The sequence below is a fragment of the Lolium rigidum genome, chromosome 2 (genome assembly GCF_022539505.1).
Source record: "Lolium rigidum isolate FL_2022 chromosome 2, APGP_CSIRO_Lrig_0.1, whole genome shotgun sequence".
Taxonomy (NCBI): domain Eukaryota; kingdom Viridiplantae; phylum Streptophyta; class Magnoliopsida; order Poales; family Poaceae; genus Lolium; species Lolium rigidum.
The window spans coordinates 242,776,262-242,786,085 of NC_061509.1; the positions used below are offsets into that span (position 1 = coordinate 242,776,262).

The 9,824-nt window shown below is 49.0% G+C and overlaps 1 protein-coding gene across 3 annotated transcripts; it reads left to right on the forward strand.

Moving 5' to 3' along the window:
- The first annotated feature begins 2,487 nt into the window (after positions 1-2,487).
- Positions 2,488-4,560, forward strand: LOC124688427 (F-box protein FBW2-like). Of its 3 annotated transcripts, XM_047222110.1 has the most exons (4): positions 2,488-2,762; positions 2,846-2,944; positions 3,255-3,582; positions 3,665-4,560. In XM_047222110.1, the coding sequence occupies exons 3-4, from the start codon at positions 3,263-3,265 to the stop codon at positions 4,338-4,340; spliced, it is 996 nt and encodes a 331-aa protein (XP_047078066.1). In that variant the 5' UTR covers positions 2,488-2,762; positions 2,846-2,944; positions 3,255-3,262; the 3' UTR covers positions 4,341-4,560. The 3 variants fall into 3 exon arrangements, with proteins under 3 accessions (XP_047078066.1, XP_047078065.1, XP_047078064.1); XM_047222109.1 differs by having other exon boundaries at positions 2,488-2,944; XM_047222108.1 differs by lacking the exons at positions 2,488-2,762; positions 2,846-2,944 and having other exon boundaries at positions 3,007-3,582.
- The last annotated feature ends 5,264 nt before the right edge of the window (positions 4,561-9,824 follow it).

The window sequence follows — 9,824 nt, forward strand, 5'->3', positions numbered from 1 at the left end:
AAAGTCTATTCAGTTAGCTTGTACCTACATAGATCTGTTGGGTTTTTGCAGAACACACAGTATCCACATCCATAATTGCCAGTTTGCTGGAAGAAACGCTGATGCATTGGCTTGAAGGATAACAATGGTACCATACGTACATCCATGGTATGCGTACATCTGCTGCATTTATTTATGAAATGAAGCCACCTGCACGATTAGTTGCACGTTACATCGCCGGCATCGTATCGTCAAGCCCCTGCCGAACTGCTGCAACACGGCGCTCATTGGTCTTCACGCAAACGATTAAGAAGGCTGTGAATGGCTATTCATCTGCCTGTTTAGAAAGTTTACCATAAAGACATTGACATGATAGAGAAACTCTAGATCCTGGATGCCTAAGGTAAAATCCTGAATGGGACAACTTAAATAGAAGAAAACGACTTAGGAGAATACAGTCACTTGTTGAAAACTAGTAAAGTTACTTCCTCTGGCTCGTACTAATTGACTTAACTTTATCTAGACACGTACTAATTGACTTAACTTTATCTAGACACGGATGTATCTAGTTAACAAACACGCTTATACATCTATATCTAAATAAAGTTGAATCAATTAATTTAAATCGGATGAAGTATCAATTTTTAATAAAATATTTTTCTGTACGAACAAACATGTAATGTGAAATTTTTGTACCTGTTGATTGTTGCAAAATGGTAAAACATGCCAGCGGAGAGCCAGAGACTAGACGTCCTATAAAATAGCGGTTATTATTTTTTCAACGGAGGTAAAAGTTTTCTCTCATATATTGATTAAGAAGAAAGTGTCTAATTTTTAGGAGAAAATCGAGCGAAAACCTATAACAAGAGGGTCAAGTCCACACAAACCGCAGTCAAGCCTAGCAAAGGCCCAAACAATAGGACCACACCCACTACAGCCAACACAAGGGACCACAAGGCGACACGAACGAGACATTGGAGGGGCGCCCATCAATTAATTACGGATACATGGTATGTAGCAACCAAGTGGCGAGAAGCTTCGGACAACGTTGGCAATAGTCCCGACTTAGCGACCCCATCACCAAAAGAAAACGCATGCATGTCGGACTTTGGAGGGAGGGAGGGAGGGAGGGAGGGAGGGAGGGAGGGAGGGAGGGAGAGAGAGAGAGAGAGAGAGAGAGAGAGAGAGAGAGAGAGAGAGAGAGAGAGAGAGAGAGAGGGAGAGAGAGAGAGAGGGGGAGGGAGGGAGGGAGACTAACACAACCGAGATCTCGTCCGAGTCGGACCTCACTCACATCACCACACAACTCCAGGAGCTCATGCACCACAGATAAATCTCCACACAACTCATGTTGCTCTAGTGTGATCTGCAGAATCGGAGCCAATATTCTATCTATATGCCCACCCACATAAACAACCGACATAACAGGTTGCGGCGACTGGACTACCACAAGAAGAAAAACAACAATAGAGTTGTTCTTCCTCAATCAACGATAACTTCTGCTCAGATTAGCAACTATTTTTGTAGCAACCCTTTTGGCTCTTAACATTTCTCTTCGGACAACGTTCCCAACAATCCTGGGTTAACAACTCCATCACCAAAATGAACCACATGCCTGTTGAACTCAGGCGAGAGAGAGAGACTACAACATCGACATACAAAGCCAAGTGCCTGAGCAACCAAGATCTCGTGCGAGTCGGACCTCACTTTCTTGATGGAACGGGGCATAACCACATTACCTTCCAACTCCGTAAGCTCGGGCACCACAGATGAATCTCCAGACAACTCATGTAGCTCTAGAGTGATATGCATAACTGGATTCAAGATCTTATCTATATGCTTATTGTTAGACGCAGCCGACACAACAGGTTATCGCGACTGGACTGCCACAAGGAGAGAAACAACAATAGAGGTGTTTTTCATCAACCATCGATGACTTCTGCTCACATTAGCGGCTATTTTTGTAGCAACCCTATTTGGATCTTGATATTTCACTAGTACATTTGGTCACAGGGCGGTCCTCCTTGTGCAATTTAATCATATTTTGTAAAATTTCCCATGGACATATGAATACATATTAAATTCCCAGGCCGCAGTGGAATCAGGACTGCTGTTCTGATGATTAGCAAAGCTTGTTGTGCTTTCAGCTCATCAGGGATAATTTTTTACTTTGCAATCAAATATTTAATCAAAAGAATCAATTTCCAGCAGTACGACGTATAGCCGTCAACAGCGATCCGCCGACGGTGACTTTGTTTATCCTAGAGCCACGGGAGTAGAGAAAATGATAATAATCCCTAACTGTCTTCATCAGTCAATTGCGGAGTACCGTCAGCAGCTCTTCCCTTCCTGCAGTATCACCTCTCAGACTCTCTCTCTCTCTCTCCGCTTCACCAGTTGTTCCCTCGTGAAGATCCAAATTGGAACTCGGGCCATCTTCTCCACCATCTACCAATTTGGTAAATCTGCAGGCCATACAGCACAACCTCGCTCCCACAACTGTTTCTTGCAAATTCATCTAGGAAAATAACACATATCCTCCATGTCCTTATCTATTTTCAGTTGGAGCAATTTTTAAAAGGTGGAGGCTTTCAGTGTTCTTTCCCACATAATATCCAGATTGCGTGTGGACTGCGGAATTGTGGTACATAGATAGGCGCCAAATTGTCATACATACACACACACACTGTCCCTAACCTCTTATACAGCTCTGCAAGCGACCTTCTTTTTAGATCTGTGCCTTGCTCTTCCTGGTACTCTCTGATTGGAGTCCCTAGCTACCAGTCAGTGCTTAATTAAGCCCTCTCTATCGCCAACTTTTGGGACGCAGCTTATATCTTACTCTCCTTGCTTGGTTCTTGGATAGGCTTCCTCATTTGGGTTTGCTCACAGTGTCACACTGGCCATCTGCTCTGAAGAGGCTGCCGCTTTTAGCTGCTCCTCTCACTCTTGAGTGATCTACAAGGTAAGAACCCCCACTTCAGTGAAGTAGAAACGGAAGCTTTTGGTTCTTGGTTTGGAGCAAGAAATTCTGCCTCTCTGTGTTCTTTCATGGTTCTTGGGATGTAAAAGTTGTATGCTTGGTCCTTCGATTTTCTTATGAGCTTTTTGCTTCTGTTGTATGGGATTGTGGTCTAACTCCTTGCCGCAGTTCTGCTGAGAACAGATAACTTTTAGTTTGTGAATTTGTATGACCCCCTTCCATTTTTCAGTTCGAATTGCTGCAATTGATCTTGGTATTTGGAAGTACTCAAGGTATTGTTCTCTGGCGGCAGGTTGGGCCATGGGAGAGTGCGGCGGCAGCGAGTACCGGTGCTGGGAGGAGCTGCTGCCCGACGCGCTGGGGCTCGTGTTCCGCAACCTGCCGCTGCAGGAGGTGCTGACGGTGGTGCCGCGAGTGTGCAAGTCGTGGGGGCGTGTGGTGGCCGGCCCGTACTGCTGGCAGCAGATCGACATCGAGGACTGGAGCCAGCAGCGGCAGAGCCAGCCGGAGCAGCTCGTCCGCATGGTGGAGATGCTCCTCCGCCGCAGCTCCGGCTCCTGCCGCCGCCTCAGCGTCTCCGGCCTCCCCTGCGATCCCCTCTTCTCCTTCGTCGGCGACCAGTAAGCATTTTCTTGATCGATTAGTCTGTTAATTATGTGATGATCAGGTTGGAAATTACGAATTGTTCTTTTGATTCGCCAGCGCGCGGGCTCTGAGGACGCTGGAGATCCCACGGAGCGAGATCAGCGACGCCGTCGTGGAGACCGTGGCGCCGAGGCTGCCGAACCTGACGTTCCTGGACATCAGTAGCTGCACCAAGATCGGCGCGCGCGCGCTGGAGGCGTTCGGCAGCCACTGCCGGAGCCTCGTGGGGCTCCGCCGCGTGATGCACCCGATCGACGTGGCCGGCCGCAACGCCTGCCACCAGCACGACGAGGCCCGCGCCATCGCGCGCACCATGCCGCGGCTCCGCCACCTCGAGGTCGGGTACATGCTCGTCACCACGGAGGCCATCCTGGAGGTGCTCGCCCGGTGCCGCGACCTGGAGTTCGTCGACCTCCGCGGCTGCTGGGCCGTCGACGAGAGGTTCCTGCAGGAGCGGCGCCCCGGGCTCAGCTTCCTCGGGCCCGGGGTGGACGACTGCTTCGAGAACAGCTACTGGGAGGAGTGCTCCGACGACGAGGACGATGATGACGTGTACTCGTGGGAGCTCATGGACGACGATGAGTACTACGCCGTCGTCGGCAGCGATGACGACGACGACGACGAGGAGGCCGTGTGGGATGACGGGCAGGGGATCGAGAACCTGGAGGTCAGGTTCTACGGCGGCGGGTTCAGCGAGAGCTACGCTGGGTTCGACTGGCCGGCGTCACCGTGACAGACCCGTGCGTGTTTACCTGACAAAAAAAACCCATCTTCGTGATGTTCCTGATTATGGTTGCTGATAATCCGTATATGTAATTTTAAGTTCGCAGTTTACATGAAGCAAATCAAGGTGGTGAAAAATTCACATGTATCCATGAATCAATCGCACATGTATCAGTGTCATCCTGCCCTACATTGCAGATTGCACTAGTACCAGGTTGTGATCCTTTGTATTTCCGTGGTTGGAGCTTTGTACTTTTATTTATGTGCCACGGTACAAAGATGGACTGCGTACTCCCTGCAGCATCATCTATTGGACGAGACGTGTAGCAGACGTGACCTGATAGTGCTGTGCCAGTGGAAGAGCAGTGCAGTGTAATAGAAAGAGTACTATGTACGTATTCATTTTCAATTTTACATGTCAACGCAACGCTCTCAATCTCATGACAATACAAGACCTACTGTTAAAAGAAGCACTACACTCGAGCAAGATATCCTAGGATTTCCATCCAAAATCATACTCCCTCCCTTCTAATTAAGTGTCACAGGTTATATAACTATAACTATACACTAAAGCGCGTCTACATACATGTACATCTAGTTCAAATCAGATCAAAGGTGTGACACTCAGTTTATAACAGAGGGAGTATGGTATTTACCTATCATCTCGTTGTTGTTCGTTAGTATTATTACGTTTGGATGCAATGTTAATTCCAGTATTTATATGAAGCAAATCCAGTATTAGAGTCATCCTAGAAAATCAAAAATGTAGCCCGAGCTATATGTAACTTGTTTTTTTAATCAAAAATGACATTTTAAAGTTTTAAAATATATGTAAATCTACATGTAAACATGTTCCTAGGAAGGCGCATTTTTTTAGCTCGAAAATTAACCCAGCCAATGATGTAACCTATCAGGTGTAAAATTGCAAAGCTAAATTCTTTGTATTGTGGGCTACACAAAAATGAAAAATCTGATAAAATTTGAAAATATGGGTACTGAGATCCACACATTTATCACTTTTGTGTAACTCGGAATGAAAAGTATTTGAAATTTATATTTTGCACATTTTTTAAATACATAGTTGGCTACATCCGCAAAAGTTCAAAAAACTTATAAATATAATTTACAATTTTTATTAAATTAACAGGATCAGTGATGACTTATAAATATGATTTTCGAAGTTTTCAAATCAACAGGATGAGACCATCTCCAGTCGCGTCCCCCAAAGCGTCCCCAAAGCGATTTGGGGCACGTCGGACAAAAAAACGTTCCCGCGTCCTCAAAGCCGCTTTTTGTCTGGCGCGCCCCGATACGGTGTCTGGCGCCCCGAGCCCATCCCCGCCCCCACAGGGGACGCACCGGGGACGCCGGACGCACCGAAAAGTAGGCTGGGAGTAGCGGGGCCAACCTGTCAGCGGCAGATTGAATTTTAACCTAACCGTCGCCTACCTCGCGACGGAAGTTATTGGCGCGCAGCGACGGTGCAGTTCCCGCAGAGGCGAACCGAAGCGTCTCGTCGCACCTAGCTTTGCGTGACGGCGTTAATGAGCGCTACCGCTCCCCCGCCTCCCTCCGGCCTATAAAAAAGGGCCGCCTCTCATCGTCCCTCTCACACACAAACCCTAGCGCCTCTCTCCCCAACCCTAGCCGCCACCATCTCAAGTGTCGACGCCATGGCTGGTAGAGGCGGAGGCCGAGCTCGCGGCCGTGGTCGTGGTCGTGGCCGCGGTAGAGCTGCACGCTCGCCATCGCCTGCGACGTCATCGTCATCCTCATCGTCGGACGGGCAGGACGAGGAAGGGCCCGTGCTGTTCGAGTTCATCGTGGTCCTCAAGGGTGACCCACACGGCATCTAGAGGCTGCCGGACGACTTCACCGGCTTCGTCGCCGACAACGAGCGCCCGGGCTCGCTGCATCTGCGGGAGGATGGCTGCCACTGCTGCTAGTGGATCGTCGACGTGATCTACGACGCGCACGGCAAGATGTACCTCCACATCGGCTGGGAGAAGTTCGCGCGCTACCACCGTCTTGAAGCCGGCTTCATGCTCGTGTTCTCCTACTTCGGCGACAGGGACGTGAGCGTCAAGGTGTTCGACGAGACGCGTTGGCGCTGGAACTACCACGGCGACAGCGCCGATGAGGACGACGACTGAAGAGTGTTGTTTCTTCGCAGCGATAAAATGCACGAAGGTTTCTGGATGTTCTTCCTCGGAAGAACCAACAGGGGCACCCACACCAGCTGGATTTTCCAGTTTGGGTGACTGGGTGTGCCCTCGAGTGTTCTTTCTTGACAGCGAACACACGAAACCTTCGATGCCCGACCTAGTTAGGTTTAGTTTTTTTTTGCAATCTTTTATATTTGTGTCAACCATGGTTCAAACTATGTATTAGTTTGTGGAAAACCATGTTCCAAACTATATCTTCATGTAAACCACGTTCCAAATTATGTATTAGTTTGTGGAATATTTCTTCTCTTTATTGAAATAAAAATGTAAAAACATTAAAAAAAGTATTGTAATGTTTGGAGGCGGCGTTTGGGGACGCGGCTGGGGAGCGACGTCCCCAAATGCGACACAAACAAAACACATCTCCAAATTCGATCCGGCGCCGCGACTAGAGATGCTCTGAGTGAGAGCATCTCCACTCGTCTCCCCGACGAGGCCCCCGAGCGACGTTTTTCCCATCCGGACGGCGAAATTCGGCCCAGTCGCGCCCCCGGTTCCTCGTTTTCGTCCGGATTTGGCCCTTCATCCATCCGGCGAGCCCACGCCAACCCCGGCCTCCCGGGGATCTATCGGGGACTCCGGACGAGTGAAAAGCGGGGACGGGCCCGATCTGTCGGCGACTCAACACACGAACCCCACCGCCACCTCGCTCAAAATCTCCCCCACCCCTCGTATCTCTCTCGCCGCCGGCACCACCCCGCCGGCTTGTTGCCGAGATTCCGCCATCCCTCCTTCTCCACCTGCCTATATTCCGCCGTCTTTCGACGAAGGCCTATCTGGCTGCTCCTCCGCCGGCCTGTTTTCCGACTTTAGCCTACTCCTCGTCGCTCGCGGCTCGGGTTGCCTCGACCACGCCCGTCAGGTGTTCGTCCATTTGCCTCGCCGGCCATGGACTCGGACGAAGAGGAGGAGCAGATGTTCGTCGAGCTTATGCGAGAAGAGATGGCAGCCGCCACCCAAGACGAGGAGCACGTGATGATCCTCGGTTGCTTGTCAAGCATGTACGCCGGACTGGCAACTGGTCGACGTGGTGGGTCGGCAGCAGGTCACCGGAAGTGCAAGCCGAGACAGCGAATGGAGGGCTACTGCATGTTGTACGCCGACTACTTCGCCGACAATCCATTGCACGGTGAGAGTGTTTTCCGGCGTCGTTTCAGGATGAGCGTAAAGCTATTTCGCAAATTGTGTATGACATCCGAGACTTTGACCCCTACTTCGGATGCAAAGCGGATTGCACTCGGTTTGGTTGGATTTTCGTCACCTGCGAAGTGCACGAGTGACTATGAGGATGCTGGCGTATGGAGCTCCCGGTGATAGTGCGGATGACTATCTTTGGATGGCGGAGTCCACCGCCCTTGATTGTTTCTACCGAGTTCTGCAGGGCCGTCATAGCAGTGTTCAGGGACTATTACTTGAGATCACCCACTGTCGAAGACACTCAGAGGATCCTTGCAACAAATGAATTTAGGGGTTTTCCAGGGATGCTTGGAAGCATTGACTGCATGCATTGGCAATGGAAGAATTGTCCGTTTGCGTGGCAGGGAATGTACAAGGGTCACAAAAAAGGCTGCATTGTCATACTTGAAGCAGTGGCTACCCATGATCTCTGGATTTGGCACTCTTTCTTTGGTATGCCTGGATCCAAAAATGACATCAACGTCCTAAACTGCTCCCCGGTCTTTTCCAAGCTTGTTGACGGTCATGCTCCCCCGGTGAACTATGTGATCAATGGTCGGCACTACAACAAAGGATACTACCTTGCAGTACGGTATCTATCCAAAGTGGGCAACATTTGTGAAGACTATCTCGAAACCTAGCACCCCCAAACTTTGCGAGTTTGTCAAGAAACAAGAAGCTTGTCGAAAAGACGTCGAGCGTGCATTTGGTGTCCTCCAGCAGAGATTTACTGTCGTCCGGTTCCCCGCTATGACTTGGTCCAAAGATCAGATGTGGGAGGTGATGAACTGTTGTGTGTGCCTACACAATATGATTATTGAAAATGAGCGAAAACATCCGGTTCCTCTGGCTGAGCAACAAGCACCATATGAGAGAGAGGGTCCTCTTGCACAGCCTAATCACCAGGTGGCTCTGATGTCTACGCCCCCTCCTTTTCCTGTAGACAGTGTTGGGCCTCCAAGAGCAGAGGTTTGTAGAACAGCAGCAAGTTTCCCTTAAGTGGATCACCCAAGGTTTATCGAACTCAGGGAGGAAGAGGTCAAAGATATCCCTCTCATGCAACCCTGCAACCACAAAGCAAGAAGTCTCTTGTGTCCCCAACACACCTAATAGGTGCACTAGTTCGGCGAAGAGATAGTGAAATACGAGGTGGTATGAATAAGTAGTAGCAACGGCACCGGAAAAGTGCTTTGCCCGGGACGAGTAAACAAGCAGCGATAGCGATATTTAGGAACAAGGCCTAGGGATCATACTTTCACTAGTGGACACTCTCAACATTGATCACATAACAGAATAGATAAATGCATACTCTACACTCTTTTGTTGGATGATGAACACCATTGCGTAGGATTACACGAACCCTCAATGCCGGAGTTAACAAGCTCCACAATTCAATGTTCATATTTAAATAACCTTAGAGTGCATGAAAGATCAACACGACTAAACCAAGTACTAACATAGCATGCACACTGTCACCTTCACACTATGTAGGAGGAATAGATCACATCAATACCATCATAGCAATAGTTAACTTCATAATCTACAAGAGATCACAATCATAGCCTACGCCAAGTACTAACACGGATGCACACACTGTCACCATTACACCATGCAGGAGGAATAAAACTACTTTAATAACATCACTAGAGTAGCACATAGATAAATTGTGATACAAAACACATTGCAATCATAAAGAGATATAAATAAGCACTTCACTATGCCATTCATAACGGTGAATAAGTATTCCGTGAAATATAGCCTAAGAGACCCACACGGTGCACACACTGTCACCTTTACACACGTGGGACAAGGAGTCTCCGGAGATCACATAAGTAAAATTCACTTGACTAGCATAATGACATCTAGATTACAAGCATCATCATATGAATCTCAATCATGTAAGGCAGCTCATGAGATTATTGTATTGAAGTACATAGGAGAGAGATGAACCACATAGCTACCGGTACAGCCCCGAGCCTCGATGGAGAACTACTCCCTCCTCATGGGAGACAGCGAGCGTTGATGAAGATGGCGGTGGTGTCGATGGAGGAGCCTTCCGGGGGCACTTCCCCGTCCCGGCGGCGTGCCGGAAC

What these genes read in the sequence shown, in the direction of transcription:
- LOC124688427 (XM_047222108.1), top strand. Translation starts at nt 3,170, where the DNA reads ATGACCCCCTTCCATTTTTCAGTTCGAATTGCTGCAATTGATCTTGGT. An exon ending in TTCTCCTTCGTCGGCGACCA is followed by an intron (nt 3,583 to 3,664) that starts GTAAGCATTTTC and finishes TTGATTCGCCAG; the next exon opens with CGCGCGGGCTCTGAGGACGC.